Source organism: Phascolarctos cinereus, unplaced genomic scaffold (genome assembly GCF_003287225.1).
Source record: "Phascolarctos cinereus isolate Bilbo 61053 unplaced genomic scaffold, phaCin_HiC Scaffold_2;HRSCAF=192, whole genome shotgun sequence".
NCBI classification, from domain to species: Eukaryota; Metazoa; Chordata; class Mammalia; order Diprotodontia; family Phascolarctidae; genus Phascolarctos; species Phascolarctos cinereus.
In genome coordinates, this window is record NW_027555625.1 from 150,209,168 (window position 1) to 150,225,325 (window position 16,158).

The 16,158-nt window shown below is 36.8% G+C and overlaps 1 protein-coding gene across 1 annotated transcript in view; it reads right to left on the minus strand.

Annotated features, from left to right (window-relative positions):
* Positions 1–15,037, minus strand: part of LOC110209193 (uncharacterized) — a 45,821-nt gene extending 30,784 nt beyond the window's left edge. Inside the window, exon 1 of the mRNA XM_020987500.2 lies at positions 14,828–15,037. Within this exon, the coding sequence (XP_020843159.2) occupies positions 14,828–15,033 (206 nt within the window). The 5' untranslated portion in view covers positions 15,034–15,037. The remainder of the gene's footprint in view (positions 1–14,827) is intronic.
* Between the last annotated feature and the right edge of the window lie 1,121 nt (positions 15,038–16,158).

The window sequence follows — 16,158 nt, forward strand, 5'->3', positions numbered from 1 at the left end:
TGATATGATATGATATGATAAATATGATGAGTATAGAAAAGGTTTATACAACTGATGCTGAGTGAAGCAAGCAGAGCCAAGAAAACAATATGCATAAATAAAACAACAATGTAAATAGAAAGAACAACCCCCATACAAGGGAAAGTGAATGTTGCAAAATTACGAAAAACAAGCATGGCCTCAAAGAAGAAATATGAGAATATATCCCTGCCCTACTCCTTTACAAAAATGGAAATTCCACAAGTGGGGTGCATTGCATATATTTTCAACTTTTTGATATATTTATAGGATTTTCTCTTTATTTTTTTCTTTAAAATATTAATTATTAGATAAGATGGCTCTCAAAGAGGCAGAGGGGAAATGATACTGGTAATGTTTTTCAAAATATGTCAATGAAACTTTTTTGATTTATAATTATTCTTTTTGGTTTTTTATGTAGAAAATTTATAAGGTTTATTTTTTTCAATTTTTTTAACATTTTGATTTATTCTATCCATCCTTCCCCTTCCCCCCTCTCTAAGATGGTAAGCAATCATTTATAGGTTATACATGTGCAATTATGTAAAACATTTCCATATTAGTCATTTTGTATAAGATGACTCAAATAAAAGAAAAAATGAAAGAAAGTGAAAAATAGCATGCTTCAGTCTGTATTCAATCAATATCAATTCTTTATCTGGAGATATATATACTTCATTAGTCCTTTGGAATTGTTTTGGATCATTGTATAGCTGAAAATAGCTAAGTCATTCACAGTTCTTCATCGAACAATATTGCTTTTACTATGTATAATGTTCTCCTGGTTCTGTTCACTTCAGTATGCATCAGTTCATGTAAGTCTTTCCCAGATTTTCAGAAATCATCTTGCTTGTCATTTCTTATAGCACAATAATATTCTATTAGAATCACATACCACATTTTGTTTAGCCCTTCCCCAAATGATAGGCAACCCTTTGATTTCCAATTACTAGCTACCGCAAAAAAGAGCTGCTATAAATACTTTTGTACAAATAGGCCCTTTCCCCCTTTTTTTTTTTTTTGGATGTCTTTGGGATATAGACCTAGCAATGGCATTGCTGGATCAAAGGATACGCACAGTTTTACAGCCCTTTGGGCATAGTTCCAAATTGATCTCCAGAATGATTGGATTAGTTCACAACTCCACCAACAGTGTATTAGTATCCCAGTTTTCTTACAACCTCTCCAACAACCAACATTTCTTTTTCTTTTCTTTTCTTTTCTTTTTTTTTTTTTTGCCTTTCTGACAGGTGTGGTGAAGTGGCACTTCAGAGTCATTTTGATTTGCATTTCTTTGATCAATAGTGATTTAGATTATTTTTTCATATGACTACAGATAGCTTTGGTTTCTTTGTCTGAAAACTGCCTGTTTATATTCCTTGACTTTATTTTTGTAAATTTACTCAGTTCTCTATATATTTGAGAAATTAGGCTTTTATCAGAGATACTTGTTGCAGAAAAAAATTTCCCAGTTCTCTGCTTTCCTTATAATTTTGGTTGCATTGGTTTTTGTTTGTGCAAAAACTTTCAAATCTTATATAACCAAAATTATCTATTTTATATTTTGCAATGCTCTCTATATTTTCTTTGGTCCTAAATACTTCTGTTATCTATAAATCTGACAGATAAACTATTTCATGCTCTCTTAATTTGCTTATGGTATCACCCCTTTATGTGTAAATCATGTACACATTTTGACCTTATCTTGGTATATACAGTGTGCGATGTTGGTCTATACCTAGTTTCTGAAATAGTGTTTTCCAGTTTTGCCAGCATTTTTTTGTCAAATAATGTTTTTGTTCCAAAAGCTTGGATCTTTGGGTTTATAACATACTAGATTACTATGGTCATTTACTATAATGTAATTTGTACCTGATCTATTCCACTGATCCACCACTCTGTTTCTTAGCCAGTACCAGATTGTTTTGATCTGGTACAGCTAGACCACTTTCCTTCACTTTTTTTTCATTAATTCCCTTGATATCCTTGAGCTTTTGTTCTTCCAGATGAATTTTGCTATTATTTTTCTAGCTCTGTAAAATAATGTTTTGACGGTTTGATTGGTATGGCACTGAATAAATAGCCTAATTTAGGTAGCATTGTCATTTTTATTATATTGGCTTGGCCTACCCATAAGCAATTAATATTTTTCCAATTGTTTAGATCTGACTTATTGTGTGTGAAAAGTGTTTTGTGGCTGTATTCATATAGTTCCTGGGTTTGTCTTGGCAGGTAGACTCCCAAGTATTTTGTATTATCTACAGCTGTTTTAAGTGGAATTTCTCTTTCTATCACTTGCTGCTGGACTTTGTTAGTAACATATAGAAATGCTGATGATTTATGTGTGTTTATTTTGAATCCTGCAACTTCGCTAAAGTTGGTAATAATTTCAAGTAGTTTTTTAGTTGATTCTGTAGGATTCTCTAAGTATAATATTGTATCATCTGATAGTTTTGTTTCTTCATTGCCCATTCAAATTCCTTTAATTTCTATTTCTTCTCTTATTGTTACAGCTAACATTTCTAGTACAATATTAAGCAATAGAGGTGATAATGGGCATTCTTGCTTCACCCATGATTGTATTGGGATGGCTTCTAGCTTATCCCCATTATAGATAAGCTTGCCGATGATTTTGGATAAATATTGCTTAGCATTTTAAGGTAAGCTCCATTTATTCTTATGCTCTCTAGTGTTTTAATAGGAATTGGTGTTGTATTTTGTCATAGGCTTTTTCTGCATCTATTGAAATAATCATATTATTTCTGTTGGCTTTGTTATTGATATGGTCAATTATGCTGATAGTTTTCCTAATATTGAACCAACCCTGCATTGCTGGTATAAATCCCACCTGGTCATAGTGTATGATCCTTATGATATGTTGCTGTAATCTCTTTGGTAGCATTTTATTTAAAATTTTTGCATCAATATTCATTAGGGAAATTGGTCTATAATTTTCTTTCTCTGTTTTGGCTCTTGATTTGGGTATCAGCACCATATTTGCACCTTTTCCACCTGTTTTTCCAAAAAGTTTATATAGTATTGGGATTAATTGTTCTTTAAATGTTTCATAGAATTTGCTTGTGAGTCTATCCGGTCCTGGGAATTTTTTCTTAGGAAGTTCAATTTTTGGCTTGTTCAACTTCTTTTTCTAAGATTAGATTATTCAAGTATTTCATTTCTTCTTCTGTTATTCTGGGTAATTTATATTTTTGTATATATTCATCTATTTCATTTAGGTTGTTGAATTTATGGGCACATAATTGGGCAAAATATCTCCAAACAATTGTCTTAATTTCCTCTTCATTGGTGGTGAATTCAATCCTTTTATTTTTGATACTAGTAATTTGGTATTCTTCTTTCCTTTTTTTTTTCAAGTTCCAATCATTATTTATTAATTTATTTTAATTTATCAACAATCACTTCCATAAGCTTTTGAGTTTTAAATTTTTCTCCCCCTCCTTTCCCACCTCCCTCCCCAAGATGGCACGTAAATCTTATATAGGCTATACATATACATTCCTATCAAACATATTTTCACATTAGTGATGTTGTAAAGAAGAATTAGAACCAACAGGAGGAACCACAAGAAAGAGAAAACAAAACAAAACAGAAGAAAAAAATAGCAAATAGTATGCTTCGATCTGCATTCAAACTCCATAGTTCTTTCTTTGGATGTGGATAGTGTTTTCCATCATGAGATCTTTGGAGATATCTCAGATCCTTGCATTGCTGAGAAGGGCTAACTAAGTCTATCAATGTTAGTTGTCCTACAACGTGGCTGTTCCTGTGTACAATGTTCTTCTGGTTCTGCTCACTTCACTCAGCATCAGTCCATACAAGTCTTTCCAGGTTTTTCTGAAGTCAGTCTGCTCATCATTTCTTATAGCACAATAGAATTCCATTACATTCATATGCCACAACTCATTCAGCCATTCCCCAACTGATGAGCATCCCCTCAATTTCCAATTCTTTACCACCACAAAAGAGCTGCTATAAATATTTTTGTGCATGTGGGTCCTTTTCCCATTTTTTTATCTTTTTTGGGATACAGCCTGAGAAGTGCTATTGCTGGATCAAAGGGTATGCACATTTTTATAGCCCTTTGGGCATAGTTCCAAATTGCTCTCCAAAATGGTTGGATCATTTCACAATTCCACCAACAATGCATTAGTGTTCCAATTTTCCCACACCTTCTCTAACATTTATCATTTTCCTGTTTTGTCATGTTGGCCAATCTGATAGGTGTGATGTGGCACCTCAAAGTTGTTTTGATTTGCATTTCTCTAATCAATAGCGATTTAGAGCATTTTTTCATATGACTATAGATGACTATATCTGAGAACTGCCTGTTCATAGCCTTTTGATAAATTGATAAATGGTCAAAGGATATGAATTTCTTTCCTTTTTTTAAATCAAATTAACCAATGGTTTATCTATTTTATTAGTTTTTTCATAAAACCAGATTCTAGTTTTATTTATTAGTTCAATGGTTTTCTTACTTTCAATTTTATTAATCTCTCTTTTGATTTTTCAGGATTTCTAATATGGTGTGTAATTGTGGATTTTTAATTTGTTCTTATTCCAGTTTTTTTTTAGTTATATGCCTGATTTATTGATCTGCTTTTTCTCTACTTTATTGATGTAAGCAATTAGAGATATATATATTTTCCCCTAAGTACTGCTTTGGCTGCATCCCATAAATTTTGGTATGTTGTCTCATTGTTGTCATTTTTTAATGAAAGTATTGGTTGTTTCTATGATTTGTTCTTTGACCCACTTGTTTTTAGAATTAGGTTATTTAATTTCCAATTAATTTTAATCTCTCCTTCTATTGTCCATTGTTGAATGTAGTTTTTATTGCAATGATCTGAAAAGGATGTATTTACTATTTCTGCTTTTCTGCATTTGGTTGTAAGGATTTTATGTCCTAATACATGGTCAAATTTTGTGTAGGTGCCATGTACTGCTGAGAAAAAGGTATATTCCTTTCTATTCCCATTTAATTTTCTCCAGACATCTATCATATCTAACTTTACCAGAATTTTATTCACCTCCTTAACTTGTTTATTTTTTGGTTAGATTTAACCTAATTCTGAGGAGGGAAAGTTGAGGTCCCACACTAGTATAGTTTTATTATCTATTTCCTCCTGTAACTCATTCAATTTCTCCTTCAAAAATTTAGATGCTACAGCATTCTGTGCATATATGTCTAGAATTTATATGATTTCATTGTCTATGGTACCTTTCAGCAAGATACAGTTTCCTTCTTTATCTCTTTTAATTAGATCTATTTTTGCTTTCGCTTTGTCTGAGATCATGATTGCTACCCCTGCTTTCTTTGGTTCATCTGAAGCATAATAGATTCTGCTCCAGCCCCTTACCTTTACCCTGTGTATATCTCTCTGCTTCAAATGTGTTTCTTACAAACAACATATTGTAGGACTCAGATTTTTAATCCACTCTATCTGCTTCTGTTTATGGTTATGATAATTAACTGTGTATTTCCCTTTATGCTATTTTTCATTTGTTTATCCCCCCATAGCCCCACACCTTTTTCCTCCTCACAAACGTTTTACTTCTGATCACTGCTTTTCCCTTATACCCTCTCTTTTATCAGTCTCCCCTCCCCTTTCTTTTATCCCCATCTCTTTTTACTTCCTTATAGGGTAAGGTAGATTTCTAGATCCAACTGAATGTTTATGTTATTCCCTCTTTGAGCCAATTTTGATAATAGTAAGGTTTAAGCTTTGCCTGCTACTCCCTCCCATCTTCCAATCCATTATAATAATTCTTTCATGCCTGTCTTATGGTGGGATAATTTACCCCATTCAATCTCCTCCCTTCTTCCAATGAAATTTTCTTTCTCACCCCTTTATTTTGTTTTTGGAGGTATCATCCCATCAGAGTCACCTTATGTCCACACCCTCTGTCTACATATACTACTTCTAATTTCTCTTATAGTAATAAAATTGTTAAGGGTTACAAATATTATCTTGCTATACAGAAATATAAACACTTTAACCTTATTGGATTTCTTATGTTTTCTCTTTCTTGTTTCTTTTTTACCTTTTTATGTTTCCCTTGAGTCTTGCATTTGGAGGTCAAAATTTTTTTTTATTTAGCTCTGATCTTTTAATTAGAAATGCTTGAAAGTCCTCTATTTCATTAAATGTCCATTTTGCCCTGAAAGATTGCATTCAATTTTAATGGGTAGGTGATTCCTGGTTGTAATGCTAACTCCTTTGTCTTCTGGTATATCATATTCTAAGCCCTCCAGTTCTTTAACGTAGAAGCTGCCAAATTCCGATTGTAGTTCCATGATATTTGAATTGTTTCTTTTTGGCTGCCTGCAATACTTCCTCCTTGATCTGTGAGCTCTGGAATTTGGCTATGATGTTCCTTGGAGAGTTCATTTTGGGTTCTCTCAGGTGGTGATTGGTGGATTCTGTCAGTTCCTAAGTTCCTATTTTGCCCTCTGGTTCTAATATGTCAGGGCAGTTTTCTTTGATAATTTCTTGAAAGACGCTGGTCAAACTTTTTTTTTTCATGGCTTTCAGGTAGTCCTATAATTCCAAATTATCTCTCCTGGATCTATTTTTTAGGTCAGTTGTTTTTCCACTGAGAAATTTCACACAGTCTTCTTTTTTTTTTTAGATTTTATTTTGTTTTATCATATCTTGATGTTTCATAGAGTTTTCACTTGTTCAGTTCTAATTTTTAAGGAATTGTCTTCTCCAGTGAGCTTTTGTACTTCCTTTTCCATTTGGCCAAACTGCCTTTTAGGGAGTTATTTTGGGAACCAAAATATGGGGTTTTCCAAACCCTACATTTTCATACTCCCATATTTTCATGATTCTTTTACGTTACTCTCATTTATTTTCCCAATTTTTCCTCTACTTCTCTAATTTGCTTTTTAAAATCCTTTTTAATCTCCCTCAAGAATTCTTTTAGGGCCTGAGACCAAATTACATTTTTGTTTGAGGCTTTACATGTAGCCATTGTGATACTATTGTCCTCTTCCAAGTTTATGCCTTGATTCTCCTTATCACCATAGTAACTTTCTATACTCAAGCTCTTTTGTTGTTGTTGTTGTTGTTGTTGTTGTTGTTGTTGTTGTTTTGCTCATTTTTTCTGCCCTTTTTTTGTGACTTGGTGTTTTCATGTGAGAGTTGGTCTCTGGTCCTACACTGTCCCAAGCTTTTGGTGTTGAGGCTCTGGGTCTTACTGCTGGCTTTCACTGGGCTTCAGGGCTTAGCTGCTTGCTTTCTCTGGAGGGTAGACTTCCCTTCTGGCTTGTATTGACCTCCCTGTTATCCTCCCCTGGGTATGAGGTTTAGCTGCTGGCCTGCTCCAGGGATGGGGTCTTGCCACTGGGTTGCTATGATAACAAAGTCTTTCTGGTTGTTGGCCCTGCAGGAGGGATCTTGTTGCTGGTAGGTCTAGCCAGCCCTGGGAGGGGCTTCACCACTGGTCAGTGATGGGGTCAAGACCTTGCTGGTGGCTTGTGCTGGGGGCAGGGTGGCTGGGGTGGGGCCTAGCTGCCCTGCAGTGCAGATTGCTCACTTGCCTGGAGGGCTCTAGTTTGCTGGATTGCCCTGGGCTTGGAGCCTTGCTGCAGACCCCCTGCTGTGAGGCTGGCTGCTGCTGCTGCTGCTCTTGGACCTGGCTCCCCTCACATCCCAGGGAGATGGACCTTTCCTGCTGTGCTGGTAAGCTGCTTCCTAGATCAATTCTAAGGCAGTTTTCTAGTTGTTTGAAGGGAAATTTGGGAGGGCTTCAGAGGGTCCCTTCCTTACTCCGTCATCTTGGCACCCAAAGTAAAAACTTACTTTTAAAAAATAAAAAGATACTCAGGCCTCATGGTCCCAGAACTAGATGCTTATTCTTTTCACAGCTGGCTAAACCAGCCCTGAGGTAAACTTCAACCCTTTCCTTCCACTGCCAACCTCTCTCTACCTACTTTATATGATCTCAGGTAGGACAGAAACAAATTAAGTTTCCCAGCTTCATTTAGTCTACCAGCTTTTTTTTTTCCATTTTATCAATTTTCCTTAAAGGTGGTTTAAGCTCTCCTTCCTCACCATCATATGAAAGCATTACATTTTAAAACTGTACCCCAAAGTACCCATAATACTCTGCTACACTTAAGTGCTTAATAAATGATTATGAAGTGATTGGAAATAGGCCAGATGTATCCACAGAAGGTTAATGAGTAGGAAATAGGAGTGGTCTGATAAGGAGCCAAAAGAGGTGGATGGATATCTATACGTATGATTTGAAAACATAAGGGACAAGACCTACTGATCCCCAACTCCACCACTCCCTGTCATTCTACTTTTTCTAACTTTCTTTCTTTGAGTCTGAAGTGATTCTTGATCTTCAAGGATTCTAATTAAATAATCACAACAATAATAATATGTCACATTTATATGACTTATATGATACCTTAAGGTTTATAGCATGCTTTACCTTATTTGATATAACTCCCTCATTTTATAGAAGAAGAAACTGAAACTCAGAGAGTTTCTACACATTAAACTTGGAGTCAATAGAGACCTGGGTTCAAATCTTAACTCTAACTTTTAGTAGTTTTACTACCTCTCTCAACTTCAGTTTCCTCATCTGTAAAATAGAGATAATACCTGTAGCAGCTAGCTCAGGGACAATGGCCCCTGGAACAAATTGTTCTATCTGCCCATTCTGCCAGGGGAAGTCTTCACATGCTTGGGATAGACACCCCCCCAATCCACCGATAGGTTTGAGGCCCATCTGCCATGATGGTTTGTTGGGGTGTGGCCACTGCTTATGCTACAGTTTCCTGAAGCCACAGATAAGAGTTTAATGCCAGGTAGACACCAAGGGCAGATGAGCAATCCTGAAAAGGGTTAGGCAAAGGGACAGCTAGGTGGTGCAGTGGATAGAGCACCAGCCCTGAAGTCAGAAGGACCTGAGTTCAAATCCGGCCTCAGACCAAACATTTGACACTCACTAGCTGTGTGACCCTGGGCAAGTCACTTAACCCCAACTGCCTAAGCAAAAAAAAAAAAAGGACTAGGCAAGCCCTCACACCAGAGGTGGTAGTCCTCCCTGAACAGCCCCTATATCCCAAGTACTAAAGATACCAAGAAAGACAAAACACTTGCCTTCAAGAACCTCACATTCCAATGGGGAAAAAACCCCAGCACTTTTTGTTGCTAAACCTAAGAACTTAAATGAGATGCACAACAAGATCTTTGGAAATATTTGGGCCAACCATTATGAAGCATGTACTATATTCAAATAAAGGCAATATACTATTGAGCTCAATTAAATTCAACAAAAATTTATTAAGCACCTACTGTTTGCAAAATACTGTGGTAGGCATGGAGAAAGACCATGTTGTTAGCTCATGACAGAACTTGAGAGTTGCTATTAAATACTTTGAAGCAATATCTACAAGAAGTCCTGACATCACATAAACAAGCCCTGAAGAAGTAGGACAGAGAACTAGTATATCTGAGAGGCAGGAATCATTTGGAGGGTGATGGGTAGGGCCTTGTTCAGATGGGGCAGACCTCCTTCAGCATGAGAAGACTGGATGCTTGGAGGTCAAGGAGAAATTGAGAAAAGGAGGGAAGAATAGAGTGAAAGATGGATGTACAAGGCTGGAGACCTAAGAAAATGCATGTCAGCTTCACACTTTTGCCTAGGCCAGGAGTTCTTAACCATTTTTGTATCATGGATACCTTTGGCAAAGTCTGGCCCTTTGGCAAAGTCTGGCAAAACCTATGGACTCCTCAAAATAATGTGTTTTCAAAATAATTATGGAATGCTAAATTTCAGTTAGAAGTTAGTGAAAATAAAGATGTCATTTTTCCTATCCAAGTTCATAGACCTGCTGAAATTTATCCACAGAGGAGTCCATGGACCCTAGGTTAAGAACCTCTCGTCTAGGCCATGTACTGATTAAGGCCAGACTAGGTGATAAAGAAGCATAGCAAAAAAAATAAAATGTAACTAGAGAAGAGCTTCTGAACCTGGGGTCCATAGATGCCTTTTAGGGGGTTTGTAAACTTGGCGTAGAAAAAAAAATTACATCTTCATTTTCACTAACCTTTGGTTTCCTTTTAATACTATGTATTTTATTTTATACATTTTTTAAAAAACACATTATTCTGAGTGGGATCCACGAGACTGCCAACGGCATCTGTAACATGCAAAAAAAAGTTAAGAATCCTTCAGGTAACTGATGGATTCTAAATGCAGATCAAAGCATGCTCTTTTTCACTTTCTTTATTTTTCTTTTGTTTGTCTGTTTTCTTTCACAACATGGCTAATACGGAAATTTTTTTTGCATGACTGCACATGTATAATCTGCCTGGAAGAGAGGGACGGAGAGAATTTGGAACTCAAAATTTTAAAAAACAAATGTTAAAATTTTTTTTACATGTAATTGAGAAAAAATGAAAGGAGAATCCTTCAACTAGAGATGTATACTATATCCTTCCCATACAATACTCATTACATAGGCAGATCCTCTTGCAAGGACCTCGGCCTGCAGGAAAGATCCCAGACAAATGTTTTCTTGACATTTTCTATACCCCTAACAATAATAATATTTCATATTTACATGGTGCTTTAAGATTTACAAAACAAAATTCCTCATAGCAAACCTATGAGCATATATATCACAACTGATAGATGAGGAAATTGAGTCTGAGAAAGATGACATGATTTGCCTATGTATAGTCACATGGCTAGACAGTATTAGAACCTGGTCTAGAATCCATGTCTTCTGACTCCAAGGGCTCTTCTCTTTATACTACACCACCCTTACTAAGACAGTGCAGGGAAACCCTTAAACAAAATTTCACTTGGTGAGATTAAAAGCTCTTATAGGGCTAATTGGTGCTTTGCAAAGTGATAGCTAGTAGACATCTTCCCTGCAGTTGACCCATCTCAGAATAAAAGAGAGTGAGAATGCAGCCCAGGCCAGCTACCAGGAAACCAGGCCAGTGCCAATCAGCCAATCCTGAGATGCTGAAATTGCAAATTCTTTCTAGTACCTGAAGCACAGGAAAAGTCATGACAAAGAGTTCCCTGGGCTGCTCCTTGGCACTTAATCCCTTTTTCTCTGTGCTGATTGTTACCATTTGGCCCCTGGAAACTCTCTGAAGAGCTTCTCTAAAAGCCTAATGGAGCTTGAACCCAATGTAGAATAGTAATTATTTGTAATTGTATCCTGAGATGCAGGTTTTATGGTTTCACCATGGACTGGAAGATGGATAATTCCCTTCATAATTAATGTACCAGCAGTTCACAGTGCAACAGAACAGTCAGTTTGTATTGAAATGGCTGGAGAGGAAGTCACATAAGGTTAAACTTCCCCAGCATTAATTTTATATCACAAAGTTAATCTGTAAGGAATTTCAGCTGAGGTTAGCAGTGTCTAATGCGCTTAGGGACATACAAATGATCTTTAAACAGCCCCTTCCTCAAAGTAAGAACTTTGGTGAAATTAATTACAGAATCATAGACCATAGAATATTGTAGCTGAAGGGACCTTAGGGGTTATCTAGTGATTGAATCATGAATGCCTAGAACTGGAAGGCCCCTTAGAGGTCATCTGTCTCACTTTATAGATGAAATAACTGAGTTCTGGAGAGTTTAAATGATTTCCTTAAGATCACAGAGTTAGTGACTGCCTTTAGCTACTCAAAACACTCTTTCCAAGGTCACCAATGATCTAATCCAGAGTTCTTTGTGCTGTTACTCACATTATAGACATATGTTCATTGATTGACTTTGTCTGGGTTCTAGCATTAAGGAAACTCTCTGTTCCTCCCATTTAATAAGAAAGTGATCATCTTTGAGGCCCCATCCAACTCATATGGCTTTTTCCTGTCCTCACCCTCTTTGAGCTGTTGCAACATTCGACAGTTGATCATGTCATTCTTGCTATTCTTTATCTTCTGGTTTCCACAATACTGGTCTCTCCTGGTTTTCCTACCTATCTGACTGCTCTTCAGTTTCCTTCACTGGTTTCTCTTTCTCCTCTTCCTCTTCCACCCAAATCTGGGCATCCAGGAAGATTTTGTCCTCAGCCTTCTCTCCTGTATTTCTACTCCTTCCCTTGGCCATATTATCCAGTCTTACTATGATTGTAGTCTAAGAAAATTGGCTCTGGACTCAAAGCACCTGTGTTCCTATATCTTTGATACTTAATAATTGTGTGACCTTGGGTAAATGACTTAACTTCTCTGGACCTGAGTATTCTCCTCCATAAAATGAGAGCCTTAGATTTGATTGCATCTGAGGTCCCTTCTAGCTATAGATCCATGATCCATGACATATAGAAAAATGGCTTCCAAATCTACATCTCCATTCCCTTCTCCCCAATCTGGAATTTTCCACTGCCTGTTGGATCTCTGCACCTGGGAGTTTTGCTGAATACCTCAAATTCAATACATCCAAAGGTGAAGGCATCTTCTCCACAAAACCTGCCTCTTTCAATTACTCTATTCTTGTTGCCAGCACTACCATTCATTCTCCCAGTCACACAGGCTTGAAACCTCTGCATCATCTTTGACTCTCCCCTAACCATTACCCTGTGGTAATGGTTACTGCCAAATTTAATCAATTCTGCCAGTCGCTCACTACTCACATGTATATCCTCCTTTCTCCTCCCACCTCCACTCTCTCATTACTTCTTATCAATACTAGCTTAGACTCCTAATGGGTCTCCCTGGCTCCAGTCTTTCTTCTCTCAGGGCCAATCTTCACACTATTGTCAAAACATCCTTCCAAGACACAAGTCTGATCACATAATTACCTAGTCCACCTTCATTCAGACCTCATTATCAATAAAGGATACAATATAAACCCCTTCCTCTGGCATTCAAGGTCCTCTACAGTCTGGATCCAACCTACTTTCCAGTTTTATCTCAAATACTCCCTTCATATCCCAACGAAACTTAGACTAGTAGCCATTCTCTGATGTTGTCCTACCCTTTCCTATTTCTGTACAGGTGCTCATACCACCCCCTATGCCAGGCACTGGCCCTCTTCACATCTCCATTATTGAAAGTTTTTTCTTCCTTCAAGGCCTTTCAGGTGCCCTTTCCTCTAAGAGGCCTTCCCTGTCCCTCAGAACAAAAATTATCCCTCCCTCTTAGAATCTCTCATATCTCTCTGCTTGACCTTTCCTTTGTACTAATCACAGTCTCATTTGTATAAGTATTAATCCCCCAACTAAATTGTAAAATATTTGTGAACAAGGACTGTAGTTTTTCAATTCTTACACAGCACTTTGCACATAATTCCATATTTTGAGAGATCTGTAATTTCCTTCAATGATACAGGTTGCAACCCATTCACAGGATCTCATATCCTCCCCTAAATTCTCCACAGGTGTTTCACTCATCAAAAGGGGGAAGGGCTAGGAACCTTCCACTCATTATATATTTGTTAAGCTGAATTGTTGTTGAAGTCACTTAAACTTTCTAAGTCTCAGTTTCCTAATCTATAAAATTAAGGAGATGAAACAGAGTGAACTTTTAAAAGTCTTCCTAGGTACCTATCTAGAATTTGTCTACTTGGAGGATGAGCCCTGGCAATAAACCTTTAGATTATCTTTTCCTTGAACAATTCACAGTGAAAAAGGACAAAAACTACTTACATAAAATATTATATCATAACTAGGTTATCTGAGCAGGAAACAACTCCTGCTCAAACTGAGGCAGCTACAGTGGAGACTGTAGGCTGGAGACAGGACCCTGGAAACAGGAAGATCTGAGTTTATACAACCCTAGATACATAACAACTATGTGACCCTGGGCAAATCACTTAACTACTACTTGGCTACATTTTCTTCTCTGTAAAGTGAAGATATTAGCACCTACCTTTGAGGGTTTTTGTGAGGATAAAATGAGATATTTGTAAAGTGCCTTGTGACTCTTAATGCACTATTTATGTAAATGCTTGCTATTATTATTGTTCATCATTTTAAAATATTCTTAAGAACTGCATATTAATGTAATTTATTTTCCTTGTAATTCTATGTATTTTTTGCATTTAACAACATTAATATGAACAGGGGGTCCATAGGCTTCAAAGATTGCCAAAGGAGTCCCTGACATAAAAAAGGTCAAGCACCCTCACCTTAGAGAGTCAATGTGGCACAGTACATAGAGTGCTCTACTTGGATTCAGGATTAAGAAAAAGAATAGCTAACATTTATATAGCCCTTTAGTGTTTTTAAAATGCTTCACACATATCATCTCATTTGCTCAATCCTGTGAGGTAGGTACTAGTATCTCCCCTGTATAGACAAGGAAATTGAGTCTGAGAGATATGAAGTGATTTTTCCAGGGTCACACAGTAAGTATCTATGGCAGGATTTGAATTTGGGTCTTCTTCTAACCATGAACCCGTGACCTGGGTTCAAATCCTACCTCTCATACTTACTAGCTATGTACCTATAGTAAAGTCTTTAACTTCTTTGACCTCAGTTCCCTTAACCATAAAATGGAGATGATCTACTTCGCAGGGTTTATTGTGAGAATCAAATGGAATAATATATGTAAAGTGTACTGAGAATTTTAAGGTTCTTTACGAATGTCAACTATTATCAATTATTATTATGGACAGAATATAATCATTGCCAGTAGAGAGAATTCCTACCACTAAAACCAAAATAGAGTCATGACATATTGAGGTCAAATTAGACCTTAAACAAAGGTCTTAATTAAATTAAAAATTCACCAATGATGCCACCACATGTTTTGACAAATGACACACATAAATGAGTTTGGATTTGGGAAATTATTACCTTCTTGCAAAATATGCCAGTCGTTCACTGGCTTTTGCCAACTCCTCTGCCATTGGCCCTAAGCCAGCAAATACTTCATTCTCCCCATCACTCCTCTCCATTGAGATAATTAAATAACAAAGCTGGGTGACCATTGGAGAGATAATTCTCTCAATGTTTTTGTTATAGGTGATTGAGCTTATGTCATACAAGTGGAAAGCCTCCATTGTGCTTGACCTGCAGATAAAATGGAGAATACATTTATAAACATTCTCAACTGCAATTATTTCTCTTAGAAGTACAGCTGAATGGGCAGCAAGTCTATGCTTGTGACACATTTCATTCATTTTGAATCTATCATTCAAGGTCAGTCAGGAAGGTACCACAAATCATGCTTCTAGCCTGTAGAAGAGAAGAAAGAATTCCCTTTCTCCCTTCTTGTGGGATGGTGAAAGTTCACAAGGTCATAGAATTTAGAGTTGGAAGAGATCTTAGGGATCATGTAGTCATGGCCTCTCCTTTTACAGATGAGGAAACTGAGGCCCTGAGAGGATGTCCAATTAATTCCTGTCCTATCAAACACTCTCTTTGTGGGTAACCCAAAGTAATCCATTCCACTACCAAGTTGATTTGTCTTACCTCCCATTATAAATAGATATTTAAAATCCCTGATTGCCCCTCCACCCCAAAAAGAGCATTTATTGTACAATCCATCTCTGAGTCATGGTCCAATGACTCCAGCCCTAAACAGGTCGAGCATATCAAGAAGAGAAGGCACCCAACTTGAAAGGAAGGAAGCCAGTCAAAGGGTACACAAACGCCATCCGTAATCTATACAGCACATTGGAGAGTAATCGGAGTGTTCTGATAAATGTCTAACAATTGGTTTTCAAAAAAAAATGGAGGGTATGCTTTCAAGTTTAATCTGAATTGTTAACATTTTCTCCATCATATTCTTAAGTCTAGACATTCAAAATAATAAATCAAGCCCTGATTTGTAGCATTTGTTACAAAGGTGTAAATGTTCAACTTTAACATGTTCTCAAAAGCTGTCCAATCTGACTCCACCACATTCCTGAGGAGTAACCTAGCTGAAAGGCCAGTCTCTTTAAGACAAAGACTAGCTAGAAGTAATCCCTGCTGGTTATTCTTTATTTTTCTCTCCTAGAGTCACCTCTTGGACCTCCTCCAATGATCAGTGGTACTCCTTGGAACACGTGTGCTCTACTAACCACCACCTCCCTAATAGCATCAGCAGTAAAGTTTCTGATCAATATTCCTTTTGATCTTATGTGATAATATCTGAAATAACAGAACTGTTTCTAACTTGTCTTTTTTTTTAATGAGACTGC